General features: G+C 42.6%; 1 protein-coding gene across 1 annotated transcript in view; it reads right to left on the minus strand.

The window, feature by feature from the left end:
• Positions 1-23,750, minus strand: part of LOC133983577 (nuclear factor of activated T-cells, cytoplasmic 1-like) — a 56,943-nt gene that overhangs the window by 29,877 nt on the left and 3,316 nt on the right. The window contains exons 2-6 of the mRNA XM_062422707.1: positions 22,230-23,334; positions 20,118-20,277; positions 11,189-11,391; positions 7,936-8,108; positions 6,822-6,962 (exon numbers count right to left, since the gene is read on the minus strand). Of these exons, the coding sequence (XP_062278691.1) occupies positions 6,822-6,962; positions 7,936-8,108; positions 11,189-11,391; positions 20,118-20,277; positions 22,230-23,334 (1,782 nt within the window). The remainder of the gene's footprint in view (positions 1-6,821; positions 6,963-7,935; positions 8,109-11,188; positions 11,392-20,117; positions 20,278-22,229; positions 23,335-23,750) is intronic.

Genomic DNA, 23,750 nt, shown 5'->3' on the forward strand with positions numbered 1-23,750 from the left:
GGAGGGTTGGTCAATGGTGAAACATAAAACCTGACAGCCAGAGAAACAGAGACTATGTTCTTTACTTATTGATATAAAATATGACCTCTAGTCTGTGATCATCGAAAGGCTGAGTAGTGTCATCCTAGTCTTCACAATTACACATTTTGTTTTTTAAACTTTTCTTTTCTACCAAAAACCAGAGATGATTTTTCATTCCAAGCACAGCTTTCACTGTCCAAAGAGACTTCACCTTAGTGATATTGTGAATGGAAAATATGATTCACATTCTTAATTGTGGAGGTTGTCTTGTGAAACAATCCAGTCGTGTTTTGCAGATTTGTCTCCTTTCCAGAGTTGATTTTTTAGGAGCATTCTTCTCTCTTTTCTTTCCGTTTCAGTACTGGCTCTGCTGCTACACAAATTTTACACATATTTTCAAGGCAATTACTTTGTTGTCCAATGAAGGGCAAAGTCAAAAAGACCAAAGGGGTTCCCCCATGACTGACCTGAGAGGTACAGCTGCTTTCCTCTCTGAAACACCTGGCCTCTGCCAATCTGAGGACTGGTGAAATTGGAGAAATGTGGGTCTGCGTCGGATCGAGAGGCTTCGGTGTAAATTACGACCTGATAGTAGATTTGTGATGGGTTTATAGTCAGGAAGGGAGTTATTCTTGGTGTATAACAGGGAAAGCGTGAGTTGACTTGACCCCTGGGTGCAGGTTGAGGAGGCTGGTGTCAGAGTATATCCTTTTATCAAGACTCCAGCTGTGTGGTATTGGGTATGAAAATGATCTAAAGTCTGACAGTGACGGCTGGAGCATCATCCAGACTTTTACATTTGTATGACATTTGTGGTATGCAATAAGTTCACAAGGAAGAGATCAAGGCTGGTTGCTCTTCACAGTGTGTTGCACACTATATATCACAACCTGTGTTGGGTCACAGCAAGACCCTTATATTCTGACCCTAAACCTGCTGTAAAGCAGTGTGGGCAAATCATTTAGTATTTGTGCAGGGTCTGTTGTTAAGTGATTTCAGCCAAATTAAGCAAGTCCCATACACTGGACAAAGATGTGTCAAGATATATCACTATTTTCATCAAACAGAGGGGACATTTCTTAAAAAATATCACAGAAAGGAACATTGTTTTTGTATTAGGTGAATAACTTATCTGGCTTTCACGTGTTAAGACAAGACTGAAGAAAGGGTGGAGGCCACAGGACAATCTAGACATCTTTCTCTTATGATACTGTTATGATTCAACTAATTACTTTGTAGACAAGCCCAACGCACAGACATGCACCTAGGCTTGTTGCTGTGCTCTAAATGGATATTTGCATAAAACAGATTCAGTCATCCAAAAAATTACCATTAAATACTACTGTAAATGTTATTTTTTCACTTTTCCATGATTGTCTATAGATGCATCAACTATACCACACTAGTTAGACTGGATACTTAAACTCATAATCTTAATCTTAATCTCAATCTAAACCTGGAGTGGTGGCTGAGTGGTGCCGCCCTAGTGCCAAACTATGAGCCAAAATTATTCAGGTTATCCTTGCCTAAAGCCAAAGGGCAGTCTAGACATTCCGCTAGAAGTACAATACATCGACCAATTTTTCTGATGTTTAGACTTGCCCACGGTAGACGCGTTCAGTGAAGTATAAATAGATTTTGAATGAAGTCAAATAGTGCAGATCACAGTCTGTAAGGACTCGGTAACTCAAATTATTAAATTGTAAGATTCCAGGTACTTCAGCCTGTTTCTGTGGAATTTCTACATGACAAGAGTAATATCCTGAGGGTATTGTTGTGGACAATGTTGTCCTATTGTTAGTGATTATACTGTAGCTCAGACTTCTCTTAGTCTTGGCTGTGAGCTAGACCAGCCTGAAGCAGAGGTGGAGAAGACCAGACTTCTCCCTTTTGCAGCCTGGGCTGTGTGGTGCTGCCGAACTCCAGGCAACGCTCCAACCCGACCAGATGTAAAAACTATCCAGCTCACCAGGGAATTCCCTTACCTCCCCCCTCTGAGTCAGAGTGTAGGCTTTCCCCAGCTCTCTCTCTCTCTCTCTCTCTTTCTCTCTGTGTTTGTCTGTCTGTCTGTCTTGTCTCTCTATTTTCCCTGCCTCTAGCCTTCATTCCATCCATGGAAAGCGGGGCAAGCCAGAACACACACTTCAATAGGTGCGCCAGGTATGTCTTCCTACTGTGCCAAAAGGATGGTTTGGGCAAACTGAAACACACACACGCACACACACATATATAATAAAAATTGAACCAAGGACAACAATGCAGAAGAAGATGGAAAGTTTCAGAAATGCCCACACTGCGGTTATGCAAAGGGCACAGCTCTCCACAGCAGAAAAAAAGATAAGGCCTGTTAAAAATACATGTCACCAATGATTACTGTTAGAAATAATGTTTACATAGCAGCAGAAACAAAAATGTGGACTTGAGGTTCTTGAGTCTATCATTATCTGGCTACAGTCTGATTAACTCGCTCTCCCTGCTATGTGTGGTCTGTGATGAGCTCAGAGAGGAGGAAAAGCCATCACACTGATCAGTCCACTGAAGCATTAAATAACATTTATCTGTAAAAGTCACATGAATACATTAAACCTTTCAACGAGACTGGCAGAAATTAACACTACACTTCATTCATTCACTCACTAAACAAGAGTCAACATCAGGGCAGGATATGCTCATATCTTTGCTCTCATGTCTCAGTACATGAGGTCACAAGCAGGGTTTTGTAAGAAGCCTTGTCTTTTTCTGCCTCTCCTCTTCCTCCCCTTTTCCCCTCCTCTCTATCAAGCCTCTTGTCTTTTCCGTTTCACTCCTCTACAGGGAATCCCTCGCAGATGACTCACTACAAACACTTCCTACTGAAAAACGCAAACAGGCCCGCAGGCGACAGCTATAGTGGGCACACACGTACACAACAACAAACACACATGCACATGCACATGAGTTTGCATCAGTTATCCTGTGGGTGACAAAGTGGAGCAGTGGGGATGGACATGGCATTTGAAAAGAAGAAGTAATTATTTTTCAAGGCACATTAAGGTCTCCCGCAGTGGCAACAGCTATGAGCTCTGCTCATTTGATACTGGAGACATCCCAGGAGGGGACAGACAGACAATCAAAACAACACAGACACAACAGACAGTAGAACTGGAAGCGTTGAGTGGCAGCCAAACAGAGTTAGTCTATGATTAAATATTACAACAGATTACAAAAGTTGTTTTTTCCTTCTAGTTTATCCATTTATCTCACAAAAATCATATGCCCTCCCTAAAGCATTTGCACTAGTGCTACATCTTATTGTTGAAGCACACACACACACACACACACACACACACACACACACACACACACACACACACACACACACACACACACACACACACACACACACACACACACACACACACACACACACACACACACACACACCATGTGTTTATGATAGAAATACTTACCATTTGCCAAAGTAATCACTTTTACATGTAGCCAAGTTTATTATTTAACCTTTTATACTTAATTATTTTTGTTTAAAAAAAACTGTCATCACCTGCATTTCCTCATTCATCACCAATAGCTTTTTCACTGATCTCCCATTGGGGTTACTTGTCATTTATGTCTGCAGCAATATTTTTCTTTCTTTTATGATCGTGCCAATGGGCTGCTATCACTCAAACAAGTGTAAAATAAAAGGGACACATGAAGAATTGATGTCTGATCCGCTGAGGACTAGTGGATGTTTTTGGTGTTTCAGTTCTCATCACTTAACCAGAAAGTGATAATGGGACAATTTCTAAAATGGTAATGTCATTTATTATTCAAAAGTTCAGTAATGAATCGATATCTGCTCTTACAAATTTCAAAGCAGGCATATGGGTATGTTTGTGTTGAAAGCAGCCACATCCATGAGTGGAGTGAAAGCAAATGGAAACAGTTATAAAATACATGTATTTGTGATTTGCGACTGCCTCACTTGTGCTAATAGGCTTTTGTGTTGTGTGTGATCTTGCTCTGACTCAACTTGGATGATTTTGACTGTATATAATTATTCACATAAGTTGGATTGGGACGCTTAAAACCGGTCTGTTGCTCCTCAGGATTTGTGGAATTTTCTGGAAGGTGTTTATTGGAGTCAATTTTGGAAAGTGAGCAGCCGTCCTGACCTTTGATGGCAGCAACAGTAATGGCTGTCACCACTGTGGCAAAAGCAGTGATTGGTGTCGTGCTGTACAAAGAGTTCGGCTGTACATGTGCATGTGTGTGTAAGCACATGTCTGCGAGTAGTAATTATTGTGGCGCGATGCTCTGTATTTCATGGGTGCATTTAGTCATGAACTTTTCCAGAGGAAAATAAAACCAAAGTTATAGAATAAATCTCTAATATAATTATAATTTTATTGGTTTATTTTTTTCCCTATCCCACTTTGGTCCTTCTAAATCAACAATCAGAGAGATTTCAAGTCTGAGAACCTTCATGAAACAGCAGGATTCTCTGATTAAAATGCCAAAAGACAATATTTTGCAGTATATTTGGAACATAAGTACTTTTCCACACTTATACTTGCTCATAGATAGTTGCCATTAGTGAGTGGTGTGTGTGTGTGTGTGTGTGTATGTGTGTGTGTGTGTGTGTGTGTGTGTGTGTGTGTGTGTGGGCGTGTGTGTGTGTGTGTGTGTGTGGGCGTGTGTGTGTGTGTGTGTGTGTGTGTGTGGGCGTGTGTGTGTGTGTGTACTAGTGTGTAGGTCTGCCTGTAATGGGCTTTTTGACTTAGGAGACCCTGGAAGTGGAGGGTCATTAAAGTTTACATAAAAGCAGACTAAGTAGTAGACAGACAACCTCTCTTTCGATCTCTCCCTCTATCCTTATGGACACCACAGAGACGGAAAACAAACCGCTGAAATGTCGATGGCAGGCACGGGTGTGGGGATCCCGCTAGCACAGAGCTCCACACCAGCTAATGTCTTTAACGGGTATTGAGGATAGAAGTTAGAAGAAAATGAGGATGGAACAGACGGATGGGAGTGAAAAAAGAGAATAAGAGGAAACACAGAACCCAAGGTAGACAGGGGGGGAAGAAGGGAAATACAACCTACAAGGGGTCATGAGTCTCAAATAGCATGGGGGGGGTGTTGTTGTGTATGTATGGGCTTTCCTCTCTGGGGGATCCCCCTCCATGACTAAGTAAAGTCAGGAGGAAGGAGACCCCCGTATTATCAAGTTCATCCACCTCCTCTCACCCCAACTCTACCGCACCCTTAACCCCTAAGGCGCTGCAGAGTACTGTTACAGGGTGAGGAGAGTTAGCGTAGGAAGAGTAGAGAAATACAGAAGTTTTGTCTTATTGAAGTGATTTTCAAGAACAGTTTTATAAATGTAGGAAAGATTGAGCAATGATGTAAGCGTGTCTTTTTCCTTCCCAATATTGATATTTAACTTTTGAGTGAGCTCTGTTGAAGCATTGATTTGGAAGGGCTCAAGCATTTTTTACTTATTCAGGCAATGAACTCAGTAATTTTCATTCTAAATGTTCTCACTGAGGGAAAAAACTGCCTGATCCGAGGCTCACCCGAATCACTCGGTGGCCCGCGGGCGACTGCTGGTGCATTCAAGCATAACTAGCTGACAAGTAAACAACTACTCGAATTCTTTTGTACTTTACATCCAAATTTAAGAAAGAAAAATAAACTTTCCACAAATTGGCTCGATGCAACCCTGAAATATTTTGGTGGTCAAAAATGTGAATGGTTATTTCTTTTTAATGTGTTTAAGTCTGCTAACTTTGTCTCAAAAGCCCGGAAAGACGTTAAGGTGAAATATTACTTTAATATTATGCAGTAAACATATTTGTCAGCGATAGACAAAGAAGGTCTGGCACTCTAACTGTGAAAAGTTTTCATCATGGTTTTCTTTATTGTTTTTACTTTTTTGTAGAATAATGAAAATGTAATGTATTTATATATTCATGTATGCAAAGAAGATTATCATTATTGGGGGCATGTTTTATTTGTCTTTTAGTTCCACTTAAAAGTCTCTTAGTGACCTTGGAATACTGAGAGAGAAAGTGTAGAGAATGTGTGAGGGTGGTGTGTATTTCTGTGTACTGCAGGGGATTTCTAACCAAAACCATGACCAGTCTATGATTAATCAACTGTTGGATGTTATCAGATATTTGTAATTGTTGTTCATCAATAATGTTATAAGCAGCATTGTATTTCAACACAGTGTTTTCTTCCATTTAGTGGATGCAATCCAGGAAATGATTGCTTGCTTGCAAACTTGATCAGTTGTGTTTTTATCATTGCTCCCTCCCACGCAAAGAGAAAACGCATGGCAGAAAAATCTGGCCAAAACCAACACAAAAAAAAAAGAATGGCCTCTAAACCATGAGTCAGTGACAGACAGTCAAGGTGAGTATCCGGTTGAATGGGTGGAAGAGGCAGCTATTGAACGTAAGCGAGAGGGTTAAATGTCAAAAGAAAAGGGAGTCAGGGAAGGAGAGACAGCACGGGAGGGAGAGAAAGTGAGAGAAAGAGACGTTGCACATGCCCTGGTTGTGATTCATTCCTTAAGTTGTGGCGAGCACCAGTGAACAGGCAATGGAAACTTCAGCAAATGTAAATACGCTTTGGTTAAAAATATAGTGGCTTAATGCACACCACATGTGGCTCCCTGGCAAGGCCTGCTCTATTTTGACGGGAGGAGAGACTGAGGAAATGTGGTACAGGGAGAGAGGGAGAGAGACATTTGAAAGAGATATTAAGAGGGGAAATTGAGAGGCAGTAAACATGGTCTGGTGACTGCAGCTTACCCTGGGCCTTCTCCACGAACATCACCTTAGAGTCAGGGAGGAAGTTGAGACCGCTCAGGAGCATCATTTTGCCTCCACTGGCAGGGTAACTGTCCACACTCTGCTTCTCCACCAAGGGAAGCTCCTGAGCTGAGCGCTGGGCTATTGAGGGAAAACGCACACATGCACACATTTCAATACAGTGCGTGAGCCCACATAAACTTGATGCCTGATCTCCATTCACCCCAAGAAGCACAAACCCAGCACACAGCCAGTAAAACAGCAGCTCTCGGTTAGGGAAACAGACTTATCAACTTTATTATGATGCTTTCATAGCTAGGAGGTTTTTAGCCAGCAGCCGCTCTTTAAATTACAGAAAAAAAGAAGGAAACGCAGAAAACAATATTTTTATGATCAGATCCTGAGTCATTATTTTTCATCAAGTAGTTTATAACCAACCACCTGTCTCTGCTTTCTATAAATGTGTAATGCTTGTCACCTTTGACCTTTGGGATTTGGCGATGAGATTTGCAGCCAGACTTGGTTGTTATCACATAGCATTTCATCTAATATCCCACTGAACAATCTTTGAATAGCTCAAAAATGAACACAATCTGAAGCTCACTGAATAGAGCTCTTTAATGATGAACTAACTCTGATTAACATGCAGTTTGGACCATAAACTGTTGTGCCAGCTCTGTCTCACCATCGAACTTTAATTGGCTTCCTTGGGTGCAAATAATATCACACCTATATACACAAATGAATGACAAAGTAACAGAGGTTTCTTTCAATGCAGGCATTCAACTGTGCCAAAACTGGGGCTGGCAAATGACCTTTGTGGAACCTGCACTAATGGGGTAGTCTTACCACAATAACTTGTGCATTCACTCATAAAATGCGAGTTGAGATAGATAACACGTGTGTCTGGCATCATGCACAATGCATCTATTGCTTTGGCAAATTGCTTTGATCATATAAAGCTTAGTGGTTGCATAGGCATTTGCTCCAGCAGGTAATAAAATACTAGCTCAGTGTACTGGATTACAACAACAGATACCACCTTGTGCCTAAGTGGAAAGCCAAGAGAATGCATGCAAGTCTGTGTGCTTATTTATGTGTGTGTGAGACTTACAACATTCGATGGGATTGGAGGAAGCCTGAAGGGATACTGTCCTGCCGTTGGGTTGATTGATGTGGACTCGAAAAACCAACCTCACGCGTGTGTTTTTACGTCCGATGTCTGTTTCCCCTTTGCGAAGCTCAATGTCTGAGTTACGCAGCTTCAGGATCCCTGCACAATCAATTCTGGGACAGAAACATGAAAGGGTAAATTTTAACACAATATTTCAGAGAAGACATACGATATAGGAACACAGACACTCTTCTTTCTCTATAACCTATAATCCCACCGAATAATTTCTACAGGACATTTTCGATAGAAATGATGAATAAAAGATGAGGTTGGAGCATAATTAACACTTAAACATAGACCTGCACTGAAGTCCCTGCTGGTGTTACAGATCATGCACTGGAAATCCACCAGAGCATGACCGTGTCATTATTAATCCAGTATGCCATCAAAGAAAGAGTTGGACATTAATGACTTCACATCACAGTTTTAAAGGGTCACGGTGCTCCAAAAATTAGCAGTTCTCTGGAGGGATCCTGAGGACCAAACGCACCGTGGCTCACCACTATCACACAAGGTCCCATCAGCTGCAGTCAGTATACATGCAGTCACTTTATTGCTATATGACTCCCCCAAGTCTGTCCACTCCCTTCACTGCATCCAAACCTTACACTTGATACATTTAAGGTTTAGACGTCTGCTAATCATTTCCACGTGTAGCAGTAAACCCTTCTCTGAGCTGTCTGTGTATATTTATTTCATTTCACAATTTGGGAGGTATGAGGGTGACTTTTCTTCCTCTTTGCTTAGTGGAAAAAAGGAATTTGTTTGCAGACTGGGCTTTCATGAATTTAAATAAAACTAGAGTGGCTGGTAAAACGTGAAGGAATATGAATGGGATATGGTTTGGCATTTCAATTATTTTACATGGTAGCTTTTTGGGCACTGTTCCTGGAACATGGTAAATGTCAGGTTTTATACTAGTCCATTTTTTCCCTTGACTTTGGTCTGCACAATCTGAATAAATAAGAAAAAATAACATATGTACCATTTAGTAACAATGACCCTGACTACCCACTCCTTATCAGCTTTGCATGATGTCAGTGTTCTGTCATGCATAGTTTTGAAACACATAGGATAGTTAAATGTCCAGCAAATGAAAGTTTAGGTTAGATCAAATGATTAGATCATGTTCACAGTAGTCACATTAATGATAAAAAAAAACTACCTTGCTGACGAAATTACAGGCATTTATGTTCATATGTTGTTGAAGTGAATGCACTACTTAGAATCAAGCTATGCTACGTGCATTAGATGAACTTTGCTAGAAAAGAGGAAAGAAAGACAGATTTAAACTGTCTGAAAGTTTGAATGCAGCCCTCTACATGCCAGCATCCCACACATTGAGCAAATGATTGCTGGCACAAGAGCAAAGAGATAGATGCTGCGTTATCAAGACTTTTTAACAGCTCAGTGGAAAGACACAGTTAAAGGCTTCCTTTTGTCTTTGACCTTTCAGATTGTCAGAGGAAAATAGAACATTTTCACTCCTCTGCCTTTAGCATGCATGCTGACGACAAAAGGCTAAAGAAACTTCCTTTTGAATATGTTTTCTAATATCATATTCAATCCTTAGAGACACGTTAAGTCAAACGGTTGATGGGCGGCCCTAAATATGATACAATATGAGGCATATTGTGGTATTTCTGGAAATTATATTGTAAGACAGTATGAATGTTAAAATCATCCATGCCTGACCAAAGAAGTCCACTTTCCAGTCAGGAGAACCCATAAAATGTCTTCAAAATCTCCTAAATTTAAACAAACATTAAAATATGACCTAACAAAATGGAGATGCATTAAGTCATTGTTGATTATCTTCCGAAAACATTATTGACAATTTTAAACAATGAAGGATAAACTCGAGGTGCAGTAAGAGGCAACGGCCTTATGTAACCTATGTTCAGATACAGTGGTTTTATCCATAACACAGAGTTCTGGGCCCCAGTCCAATAAATTCACTGCTGCCTGGTCTGAATGGAGCCCCAGGAGAAAAGCTACTGCCTGGACACACTGCAGAGCACAGCCCCTTGGATTACTGTAAGTCTGGAGGGGGAATGAGCGGGGCCAAGGTTGATTTTCCTTTAGCCTAGCAAACGGAAGCTAAAGTTTTTAAAAGGTAAACCAAGATTATATTTATCCCCTATTCACTTCTGACGGAGCTGTCCAACCCCCATGACTCATGACGAGTGGACAGACACCTTCATTTAAAATGAGCTCACTTGCTAGCTTGTTTTGTGGTAAACGTTAGCTAACATACATAGTACAAAATTGCACAGTTGGCTAGCAGGTATTCAGTTAGAAACAGACCGCTTCACAGATGACATTGTGAAGTGTGACAGTAGTAGTACACACGTGTAAATGATCAAATTAATGACGGCTGAATTTGATTAAGTTTTAGGGTCCTGTTGTGCATGCTGACTCACTGTCACACTGTCATGGGCTATTGGGGTACTAAATAACGGGTCCATCGTTAATGTTATAAGTAACACCTGTGCTTATTCTGCTATGACAAGTTAAATGTCTGCTGTAACAAAAGGCCTATTTTGTTTTGGTTTTACTTAACATATTCTAATAATAACATTGACGTTTTTACACATCAGCTTTGATTTTCTTGGCCACTGTAATATGGCAACCACATAAAGTAGCTCCGTTCTTTGAAAAAGCCAGACAGGACGCAAAATTAGCACCAGCTGTCACCCAAATACTGATAAAATATGCAAGTGGCTTATAGATTTGCTTCCCCTTACTAGCCCAAAAAACTATGATAATCTATTGAGTGCCTGGTAAAATTTGAACATTCACTAGCCATTTGGCCAGTGGACAAAAAAAGTTAATTTTGAGCCCCAAGCTAAGGCCCCTGAGAAATCGCCTCCAAAATCAAAATAAGTATTTTGGGGTGCAGTGTTCCTTTCATCTTTCCTAATTAGTTCAGCAGTGATGTGCAGAGTACTTCTTTAACTTCCTTAGAAATCATGCACCTCTTGGGGTGAAAGTAAAGATATCAATTTTCAAGACCTATTTAGACCTGTGTTCTGTATAGCGCCTATCATCAGGCATTCTGTTTGTAGAGTTCCAGAAAAGAGCAAGGTGAAGAGAGAGAGAAAAGTATGTTTTGTGTATGTAGGGGATAACAGAGAAAAATGTGGAAAGAAAAAGATTGATAGAGGACTTGTAGAGGTCTGAGAGCACTCACATTGCTCTCATGTTGTTTTCAGGCTGCAGAGGGATCTCCAGAAGTTTGGTGTTGGATTGCATGACTTCATGGCTGGCGGTGGAGACAGTTTTGCCGGTGATGCGGTGGACCTGGTAGAAGGCATGTGGTCGCAGGAGGCGGTCGTCTGCGGTCCCTATGAACAGCTGCAGGGTGAGTGGCTCGCTTTCCATGTAGCCATAAAGCTGGTGGGAGAACAAAGGGACCCAGGTGAGAGCCAACATCAGGTTTTAAGACCCTCATCTCAGGCAACCCCTCATTTAGGAAATAGAGATTGAATGCACATCAGCTACTGATAGTTAAAGTGGCCTTTAATGATAGCTCTGACATGGCAGAGGGGCTGCAAAATAAGCCAATTTTCTTTGTTTGTTTTTTCGTTGGGTTGGAGACCCTTTTTTAGTGGCCTTTGCTGTCTTTTTTATTTTTTGATACTTCTTCTGCATTCCTTAAGGGGAGGATGAAAAAAAGTTTTTTAAGTCTCGGAGTCTGTCTGGGGTAGGGATCTCCGGGGTACAAAGACCGATGAAGAGACTGGCTTCCCATCACTTCACTGTTCATTAAAATTGCTCTGCTGCTATTAAAAAAGTGCCTGCTGAGAGGCAACCAGTCAACAGTGAGTCAGTGCAAAGTGACCCTTACAGAAATAAAATAAGAAACCAAGGAAAGCATCTCTTCTTCATGATGTGATGCTTACCTTAAGGCCCTTCCTCCTTTAAAATCATTAGTGTTGATAGATGAAATCAAAAATTTGGAATGTACGTGTTAAACAAATAGATATACATAATGCACTATGTCCAAATTCTTATTGTTTCTTTCAAGTTTCTTAAATAATTTATCGTTCGATGGTAAAGCTTACTTTCACATGACTGCGGATACAGAATAGCAACTTTTACAAAGTACTCCTTGTTACAACATTAGTCAGTTACTTCATTAATTATATTATGCAAAAAGTGCTATCAGATACACGATACTTGTCAAAATCAACAAACCTCAAACCTAAATGTGTTAGAAAAGTTAATAATACCAAAAAACTTCACGAAACTTGGCATGCAGACGAGCTCCAGCCACCTTGCCTTTGGGCAGTTATGAACATGCATTATGATTTCCATTAAAGCTCAGAGACTGTGTCCCACTGTGATGAAAGAGACTCCTGTATCAGAACCACCACTTCAAACAAGTACCACTTCCTCTAGAAGCCCTCCATTAACTGCTACTGCTAAACTAATAAAAAGATCAAATCTTTTTTTTTAAAAAAGGAGAAGAAAAACTCCATAGCCATGCATAGTTTGAAAAGTACTGTTGACTTTGGGGTCAATAGCACTTCAAATATAAACTGTCACTGCCAGTTTACATTCAGCATCCCTGGATCATCTTCTAACCATGTCTAAAGTAACATAATTTGATGATTTAACCAAGTGTGTAATGACTCAAAAATATGAAAACACAGGCAGGGTTGGAAATTCCAAAGTGTGGTAAAGGACAACTGATACTTAATGAGTGATTTCTGACTAGAATAATTTGCCAACCAAATGTGGATTTCTGGTGGAACCGGGTCTTACGCTGCAGACCTCCCAGGATATACTTGCTCTTTGCAGTCCAAAGTGCTCATATGGACATATGGGCGGATGTTAGTGTGGGCTTAGAAATCTCTCCAAACTTTCATAAGACTGTAGAATCCATCTGGTACATCGAAAACCAAGAGGTCTAACTTCTCATCAACTGGTGTAGGACCTCCATGGATCCACCCAGGTGGCTACTTCACCACATGTGACATTTACTGTGAGAGATCATTTACTCAAGACCAAGGCTCACCAAGCCATGGCCATCTGAAAAATCCCACAAATTGGTCAATTACTCCAGCACACACCAGCGCATCACTTCAGACCAATTTTCTTTGAGCTCCATCCAAGTGAAAACAGTGGTACCATCGAATGGAATAAAAGACCCCTGTTGTTTATCTAACAGACTGAGCCATATGACCAAATGCAGACCACATGTAACCTATGACATAATCTGATTAATGGGTTTATAATTACCTTTGTGAGGGCGGTCAGGGATAGGGGTTTGAGGAAGAGGAAGGCTGCTGGAGAACTGCATAGATACGTCATTTGGAGTCTGTGGAAATTAGTGCTACAGTGTCATGGACACCTCTTTTGTTTGAGAGCAAATTTGTCTGGATACTGTATTAAAAGTTGTCTGGATTGATAATAAACATGAAGATTAAAATGCTTTGGTCTGTTCTTGTGCCATTTGGATTTGGGACAAGGCAGAGGATGTGTTCTTGTTCTTCACAGTTATAACGTTTTCAGTATTAATTATGTTGAGTAAAAATAGGATAAGACTAATCACTGGAATAGAGTATATATCCATATGTCTCAATGATCTAAACACCAGTGGTTATCTGGCTTTGTTCTTTGATTCAGATATCAAGGGAGTGCATTGGGAGTGGTAAAGCTAAGGCTGTCATTCATCTCCAGTTCCAACCATCCTATTTTTCTATTCAGCTCCACATAGTGTCTCTAGCAGCTGTCTTGACCTGTGAGCTAGTCACACATGCAAGTCATCAGTGAGTTAGGCCGAGGTCAGGAGCTTCTTGAAGTCTTGGCATCCCAAGGGACCACTTCATCTATGCGATGATCTCACCGGCAGACCCCGCTCCGCTTGTTATATTTTACTTATGGTGTCACCAGAGGTAATTATCCATAGCCGCACATGCTACCAGTTACTTGCGTATTGACTCGTGAGAGCACTATGGTGGAGCATGAGGTACAAATCTGAAACACCGGAGCGTTAAATTGCATGACGTTTCCATATGATTTAATAAAACTCAGGCAGTCGCGCTACAAAGCTGTGTCGTCTGTCACTTTTGCCTCAGCAGACTTATTTGGTTTTCTTGGTGACCTCCAACCATTACCTCAGCCGCCACGTGGCTGTATGGAGGCCCTCAAAGCAGAAGAAAAAGGGGGCGGGCGGGGGGGTCTTTATCCCTTCACTCGCCTTGCGGTAGCGCACGATGTCGATGGCATCCTCGCTCAAAACCGTAGTGACCTCATGGAGAAGAGGAAGTGATTAATGAGGTCAGCTAGTCCTCTTGGTGACGCTGGTCTTCCCAGCAGCAAAGAAAGGCGGTCTAGTCCCCCCTAGGCGACCTCCCCCAATTCCTTTACCATATGTGCTCCCCTGACCCTCTCCCTACGGCCCTACTGCTAAACTTCTGTGATGCTCACTCAAATACACACCACAAGCAGAGCGCAAAACTTACTTCTTCATTTTATTCTCAAAGGGGGAATAAGTTGGGGGAGGGAAGGGGCAAAATAATGTCGTAAACTTAAAGTGTGGGCCGATGACAGACACTTCACACACACCTGTGACCTCAGCTTTGTATTTGTGTCTAATGCTGCATGTGAGGTTGGAGGCTAATTTTGACCAGATGAGCTTTTTTAGCTGTAACTGCAGCCTATCTGGCACGTGTACTGTATATTTATTTTGAGATAATCTAAACCAAGTTTGAATCAAGGCTTGATTTGCAGCTGTTTCAGCGTGCCAACTTCTGCCACTGTGTCAGCTAGATCCATTTACACCTCCCACTGCAAGCCACTGTTGCACGAGCCATTTCTGATAGCTGAGGCTCAACTAAAACATTGTGGATATGGCAGCTGATGCATTAATTGTGTAATTGTATGCAGCTGTATCTTCTGGGTCAGTTGTGATGATGTGGAGCAGTGTTGAGCTAAAAAGGGAAAGGGGGTGCACTCTGTCCACTTTCCACAATTCATCTCCCAGTTGTCTCTTAGCCATTGCAGATATATCATCAGTGCAAAAAGTTTCAACCCTTGGGATACAGTCTCAATAATTTTTTCTTTGCTTCAGTCAAAGAAAATAGTTTGTGATAGAATAATAATCGGGGAGATTTCTTCAACTGATTTTTTTATCCTTCATTTTCTTTGGTAATAATGACATTTCCAATGCTGCTTGCACCTGGCTTCAATAGTTCCAAAAAAGGATTTTAACATGTACTGTTTAATAACGACTTGCTGGTAAATTAGATTTGTCTGGCCCGGCTCGAAATTGAGTGTGAATACACTCCACAGACCCGCAGTGGGCTGACTTCTATCCCTCTGCAGTGATATCATCACTGCCTGGAGAAATGTCATGACTCGTAGAAGTCCACGTGGCGCAAAGAATTGGGGAGAGGAAAAGGCGACTGGAAGCAGCAGAGGAGGGGAGAGACTGAGGCAGGGGAGGAGAAATACAACAGCAGTTTCAGGCTTTTTCCCATTATCACGCTCCCCTCTCTGTCAAGTGCTGACAGTCACACAACCAGCCTTTGCTGTACCCAATTAAATGTACACTCATCCAAGTTGTCTCTCATTCCAGACATTACTCCATCACCCTCCTGCCCCGCTAATGTCTCCAGTGCCTCATATTGAATGCATACGGCAACATATGCAATCCTTTAATGTGCTGCCTTTCCAAAGCTACAAATGCTGCTTCTTTTTTATAAGCAACCAAACAGTCATATCCCTCAAAAGTTTGTGTTGAACTGAGTGCTTCAGTATCATGTCATTGAGGGCAACTTTTCAAGTGCTAGCCAATGTCTAGACCACTGCGGGTCCAAATTCCATATAAAAAGAGTAACTTTGTTACCAGCACAGTCTGCCATAAGAAATATCATCTGTAATCTACAGAAAATGTGAGTAAGATGATGCAGTGACGACTGCCGTGCCCCCAGTAGCACGGCAACCCACTAGTGTCTTGCCTCATAAATCTGTGGGCTGCCTGGTTATCACCTCAAACCAGTGAAAACGATGCACATTTACTTCCATTTTTTCCACTTGTTATTAACTGGTAATTAGTGGTAGCCCAATACCAGTGTAAGGGAAGCCCCGCAGATGGAGAACCACAATTTAAAAGTGGCATAAATACCCCTTTGGGCAACAAATAATAGCCCTGACTAAGCTTGAAAAGCACTACAGGGTACACCAAGCCTTTTGAATATCAAACAAGAGGCGGCAGTAGTTTTAATGAGCAATTAGCAGCTACAATATAGGGTCCAGTAGATCAGCGGGTTTTTTCTTTGAGACATTACGCAGCAAGCAAGCACTGGATCCAAGGTGAAACCGCGCATGCGGGGGAACCGAGCACATGTTTGCCGGGGTCTTTTATGTCATAGTGGCGGAAACATACTGCAAATTTGAAGTGCATTACATACGGTTGCAGGGTGAAGGGAGATGGGTATTAAGTCACGCACATGTTAATAGAGATGATGGCCACATCCTGCTGAAATTACACCATGTCTGTTGCTGCTTTAGACATAATGAGAGAGTGAGTGAGAGAGTGTGTGTGTGTGTGTGTGTGTGTGTGTGTGTGTGTGTGTGTGTGTGTGTGTGTGTGTGTGTGTGTGTGTTGCGGGGAGGGGGGGAGCCCTATAGGCCAGTCATTATCCCATACAAACTAGCCATATGCAGGACTGCGCTGCGTGCTGTGCGATAGGGTTAATTCTCCGCAGGTGTTGTTGTCTGCTATTACTAAGGGCCTAGCGGATGTTTGAGTGTTTCATAACTAAATGTGAACTTGAAAGCCTCTGCAACATCATCAACTGAACCCACACTGTAGATCACCGGGTCACGTTCTTGGTCACTATATTCTCAATGAAAATAATTCGGCATATTTCCAGTTTTTTCCCCCAACTGTTCTCGTTTGGAAAAAGCCCATCAATCAATGTTGCGGTGGTATTTTGAGTGAAGGTACACCAGGCTGTTGGTTTTTCCTGATCATGGCTCCGAAAATCATCCTGTAGACATTTGGCATAGCTGTGGTGAGGGAAGGGCAGTGTCTGGAACAGTGTGAAAGGAGCCGGTAGAGTACCCTAGATCCCCTTAATGGCGCTGTGGTCTGCTGCAGTAAATAAAGTGGAAAAGCAGCCGTGGGGGTCACAAAGTGGACCTATTGTAGGAGAGGGGGGTTGAAAGGCTGTGGATGCGGAGGAGGGGGAGGGATGGAGGGAGTGCGAGTCCAGAATAAATGACTAAGATTTGGAACGGAAAGCGCAAGAGCCGGTGCAAGCAGCGGAGGGGTAATGAGACGAGGTAACCCATAATCATCGGTGTGTGGCTGGAGAGTAGACACTCCATTCTCCCTACCCACCCACCCACCCATCCATCCATCCTGTGTGGCTGATAATGCTGGATGTGGTGTGTGGATGATCTGCTGCAGCACATGATGATGTCAGACTTTTACTGATGCTAAACATCCCTGTGTATGTCAAGAAAAACACCTCCGCTTGTTATTTGATAACTAGACATCAACAGTAAATGAGCAGTTGAGCATTTTGGTTTGATTATCTGTCAGTTGCTGTCTCTCTGGGGACATCGTAGGGTGTTGAAACAGTGTATTGCTTCATGTTTTTCATCTTGCTGTCTTTTCATCCAGCGTTGCTTTCCAACACACATGCCACCATCATTCATAGCGTGTGTGTCTGATCATCCGTGAGCTGAAAAAACAAAAGAGCCGTGGATGATTGGGCTTCAACGGAGGGAGGCCTGCTTGTGTGGGTTTGGGAGATGGTTGAAGGATGAACAGTTCACAAGAAGTGACATCCGCAGGCTCCCCAGGGAAGGAGGGAGGCACTAGGGCATGGAAAGGGGAGGTGGCATCCGATGGGCGATGGGATTCTAACTCCTATCCACCACCACCCCCCATCACCGCCATGCTCAGCCGACCCCGGGCCACCCAGGCCCTAATCAGCAGGATACAGAATATCTCCAGGGGCAGCGAAGCCAAGCCCCAGCTGCCTGGTGACTCCCTCTGCCCCTTCTCTCTCTCTTTTTCTCTTGACTTGCTCCAGTCTTTAAGGACACACACACGCACGCACACACACACACAAATACTTCCTTAGCTTCTTCCTACACCCGTGCCCCTGTGTCATTATTGACTCATTCTTCTTGACTGCACCTCACCCATCCAGCGCCTGCCACTTATTACCACAGGGTTTCTGGGGACTACAACATGGCCTATCCTCCAAGATTACAACAACACAATTTCACACAACGCTACAACAAAGACAACAAGAGCGATGAAGAGTAATACAGTCAGAGATATGAGAGATTTTCTACTCCCAACTGTGAAAAAACTCCCTGAAGATACAGTACATACTCTTCTTCAGCACCGTACCCTCAAGCATGTACACATGATTGCCTAATCCTCATAGATTTATCTTCCTGCCAACTGCCATGCTTCCAGTGGTTTCCACTGGTATGAAACCCTCGAGATATCCCAATTGACTGCACACACAACATCAGAAGCATAAATCACTCCCTACCAAAAGACTAAGAGTAAAATGTGTGCTCTGTGAGTGAGGGGGAAGGTGTGCTGGTTAAGTAGCCGTCATCATATTTTCTCTATGACTACTACTTACTAATAATCAACAATCAAAGCAGGACTTGAAAACAGCCTCACAAAGTTGCCTGTGTAGTATGAGTTAAACAACCCAAGTCATCAATCTAAATCTGTACAACACTGTATATGCAAAGACACACAGGACGCTTACTCATGACTTTTTACTCTGGCCCCCAGAGTGAGTCAGAAAGTGGCGTAAACTAAATCAAGACCGGTCTCACCTGCCACAGCTGTCTGTGGCAGGCTGAGTCTGGTCAGCCTCACGGGGAGGTGCGAGGGTGAAATGTTGATTCACCCACATGTTGATATACAAAGGTTTGTAATGAAGGAGGAATAATTACCTGTATTTACAGAAGAAACCTGAGGGTTGACAGGCCTGTTTATAACACCACGTTGGCCAACAGCTGTCAAGTGCGTCTGACATTGACCAGACCAGGATGTGCTGACAACATCTATTTACAAAACAGCTGTGGCGCTAACAACGTCTAACGCTAAGTGCATAAGAGGAATGGACCACCAACCTCAACCTGTACTGCTCCAAACACTAAATTACTGCAGGTTCAGTGTTTGCTTTGGCTGATGTTTTGCATGATAAATAGTCATTTAAAGCCTTTAAATCCATTTTATAACACAAATCACCAGTGAGTAACACCTGTAATTATTAGGTCAAATGCAGTTTTATTTTGAATCGATTGCGTTAAAGGCAAATTGACTCCAACCTTAAGGACATGCACACAACCTCTAGATCCCCACCTTGAGTAAACCAAGATGTCAGCACAGTGTGATGACAGTGTAGAAGAGAAAGGAGCTCTGTACTGTGCTGCCAGTGAGACTGACGTGTGCTCTATTAGCTTTCGCCAAGTACAATAGTGAGAGGCGATGGTCCTACTCTTTACTAATTGAGTCAGCATGCACTGCTGCCGGTCAGAGCGACCTTTCGCAGCAGTAGATTGACTCCTGGCTTCAGAACATTAATAACACAGCATACAAGCACAAGCAGAAACATATAGACTGTGGTGTGTAGAAAGTACACATCTGCTTTGATATGAATTAGATATGATTTCTTAGTGATAAGCAATTCCACTTTTCTAGATATGTTGTGCATAGTTTGAAAAGAAATCACATACTTCAGAATCTGACCACACAAATAGGATTAAAGGATTTCTTCAAGAAAAAAAATTTAAAAAGAAGAAAATGTCACAGTTTAGACAAATCGCAACAATTTCATGGCTGCTCAGACTTTGCACCGTGACTACATGCTGTCATAAAGTCAGCAAGAGCCAAACATTCAAGTCAGAGGCTTGTTGTTGGACAGCCGGAGTGCCATTAATCATCATGCATTTTTATGCTTGTTACCAATTACGCTGTAATGACATCAAACCATCATACAGTCAAACACACAAAGCTAACTTTGTCTATTAAATTACAATTTGCATTGTGAGTCTTAAAAGATATGTTTTGGAAAAAAACTAAAAATGCTGTTTAGTAGTAGTTTACAGTGTTGGTGGCGTACCTGTACTACGGGGTGCCCTCCAGACGAGGCCTTCACTGCCCCTCGGCTGCCCTCAGTCTCATAGTGGGCCCTGTGGTGGGATTTTGGCTGCAACTCAATCTGTAGGCTGTATGGGCCGGAGCAGGATGGAAGCTGCCAGTCAAGAGCTGGCAGAGATGGGCTGCAATAACATCACACATTGGTTTTTATTATATACAATAATACAATACAATACAATATCAGTTTATTTCACTTTATCCCTGATTGATATAATAGTGTATTATCCAATCTATGTATCTAATCCCAAACTGTAGACTCTCTGTGCTAAACACCTGGTATCTGGTTATTCTTTCCTGAAAAACAGGAAGTGCTGTTTTTCACATTTCCAGTTAGCTTGGAACAAAAACAATGTGACACATGGTGAATGATTGTCTTTCTATATTTTATTTGTTTTCTGTTTTGTGGGGTTATTTTTTCCATTCTCTTCCATTTTATTCTATTCTTAAAGCTAAAGTTGCATTTGATTCGCCAAATTATGAACTGTCAGATTGCTTTTTTTCCACGGTGTCATCACTGCCAAAGAAATCTAAATCAAAAAGTTCTGAACTTGCTTTAAATAAGCCTTAATTTAGGACACTTTAGTGTAATCCAACTGGCTTGATCCTTCTCCATTTCATCATGGTCTATAATCTAATCAATTGAAGTCATTCGCTGACGTGTGTAATTCCATGGGCCCGGGTCATAATTAGTGGCCTTTTTTTTTTTTTTTTTTTAAAGAAAAATAAATGAGACACGGATGTGCTCTGGTTAGAGTTCAGTGTGTTTTGTATTATGGTGTGGCAGGTGGAAACAGACACTTTGAGTTAAGAAAGTGACATTGGGAGGAAAGACATTTCTAGGGCATAAAAACAAATCTCACACAAACTAGCAATCAGCCTGCCCTTTGATACAATTATTATCCATTCAAGACTGATAACTGTAAAATTATAAAGCACAGTTGTACCAGCATTAAAGACAATGGAGTTATACAGTGGAACAGGGTCAGCAGCACACCCTGCCTTGGAGCATGATATCTCTTTCTCAGAGCTACAGCTGGCCTCTCTTAACTTCATTGTTCTCGATATGGAGAGTCAGAGCTTCCCATGTGAACACCGTGGAGATATCTAAACCAAAACAAACATGTGCAAGACAATATTTCTCTATGCCGGATGCCTGGTAAACTCAGAGCCCCTGACCTGAAGGGTGGCTCGACTGAAACCAATCTCTGGCATCTTTGTGGAACTTGCGGGCTGTTTGTTGACCCAAAACGAACAGATTTCCCCCCACAGGGCTTTATCTGCCCAGTCAGTGCATGACATCACGTTAGCTACACAGAAAGAGATGGGCTGATGGCGCGACAGACCAGAGCAGTGAGCCGGCTGATTAACCCACAGACTGCTTCCCCTTCAGCCAGGCCTGTCACCATTACTTCCTGTTGCTCACTATCTTAATCAAACACTTGATTTCCGACAGGAAAGTGTGTTATTGGCTTGGGGAAAAAAAATGCTGCGAGGGACACAATTGAAATTGAAAAAAAGCTTACCTTGCCCAAAAGTCAAAAATCAATGATATAGTTAAGTGTATGTGTGTGTGCGTGTCTTTGTGTGTTTGTATGTTTGTGTTTGGGTTGCTATAGCAACAGTGGCACAGTCATGCTGGGCAACTCCTCCCTGTAAAATACGATTTATGAAATAGTTTTGATCTTCAAAGAGAACTCTTTTGGAAGTAAAGAGCATGCAACTTTTGGATTTTTGCCTTTTGATATGGCCTTTGAAGATTAAACCCTAAAACAATCTTGTCTTTAAAAATAAATGAACAACTCTAAATATGGAAACGAAAAGGTGGTAACAGGATAAGTTTTTCCTCAGCACTGTCTGGGAAATGCAAAAATAATCCTAAGGCAGAATGTTGGAAACACCTATGTATGCTGTATTGTCTTCTCAACACAACTTAGAGGAGAGATTGATTGTTTTCACGGTGCAGTTAAATCATTTTTGAAGTCACAGTGCTTCATCTTGTTGATTTGTATGTTTAACTTTTGTGCAGTACTACTGAGTTTAGCTTTTGGCACAGCAGGAGAGCGGCTCCACCTACCTGAGGTAAGGCTTGGGTTTAGACCAGGGGTAGGGATGCTGGGGCACATCCAAGAACCCTCCACAGTAGTTTTCCTTCTTGAGGGCTAGACGGGAAGGATAGTCCTCATGGCAGAGCTCCTCATCGAGACACAGGTCCTCACCGCCAGGTTCCACCTTGAGGCTCATGGAGGATGAATGGTCTATCATGGTTTTACGTGTCTTGATTGGGATTCCCTCTCCCATATCTACCACTCCGTCTGTGGTCAGAGCATTGATGGCGGCCACGATGGCAGAGTTGGTGTACTGGTTGGCATTGGCGAGCCAGTTCTCATCTGTGACACTGACCCTGGGTGAGCCATGTGGGGAAGGGGTGGGAGACTGGTTGGGTGAGCAGGATGTCTGACGGTAGGGGGCGCCGTTGAAACTGTACTTTCTCTTCCCCATGCCGCCTCCGCCGCCGTTGCCTCCACCGCCTCCACTGCAGGAGGGGGAGTTTGGCCTGGAGCCACGAGGTTGAGCTGGCCAGCCTTCCTCTGCAACAGCTCCTATCTGAGGGGAGGTGGAGGGTGAATGGTGAGGGGAGGTTGCAGGGCCACTGGCATGCGGGCAGGACAAGAGCGAGGAAGAGCCTCTGGGAGAAACGCAGGGTGACTGCCAGGGGGAGTTCTGTGGGGAGTTGTCATAGTTGTAGAAGCTGGACTCGTAGGAGGACGCTTCAGAGTTACAGCTGCGTGAGGAAATGCTACTAGCAGGGCTGAGGCAGCTGGGATCGCGGTAGCCGTCTGCATTGGGCAGTGTCAGCGTCACAATGGAGTTAACGCCTCGTTTGATGACATGGTCATCAGTGTTGCTCTCTTCTACCTCATCCTCAGGATACTGGCTGTAGGCAGTGATCTCAATACGGGGGCTTTCCAGGGCTGGAGCCCCGTTGGGTCTCAGGCCGTGGGGCAGGTAATAGCCTGATGCTGCATGGTTGTCATTTTGGAGGTTGTAGCCTGTCTGGTGGCAAGAAGAAACTGAGATGACTGGGCTGGACTGTAAGGTGTGGTATTGGGTGGCCAGACAAGGGTTTCCCATGCCCAGCGGAAGGGACAGGCTGACATTTGGTGTGTAGCTGTATGCATCTGAAAAAAAGAAGTATATGTTAAAAATATAGAACCATAGTGTATAACTACATGCCACATTATTATTCTCAGAGCCATTGCATGATGACAATAATTAACTCTGATTACATTTGAGAACAATACCCCTACACAAATCTTACCAATATGTATGTATGTGTAGCGACGGACTTCCTTCTTCCTTTATAAACATCTGGAGAAGCTTAGCAATCATCTCAGAGCAGTTACTGTATGTGGTTGCTGTGTAGTTGTAAGTTGCACAGCCACTCTATTTGTTTGATCAGTCCATCTGAGGCTCTATTTGGCACTCCTTGCTGTCATATGTACTCTACAGGAATTCCTCCAGCAGCGCTGATGGATGCTTTATTTGATTGATTGCATCACTCACTGAGTGAATTATGCCCTCCCCTGTGGAAAAC

Source organism: Scomber scombrus, chromosome 7 (assembly GCF_963691925.1).
Source record: "Scomber scombrus chromosome 7, fScoSco1.1, whole genome shotgun sequence".
NCBI classification, from domain to species: Eukaryota; Metazoa; Chordata; class Actinopteri; order Scombriformes; family Scombridae; genus Scomber; species Scomber scombrus.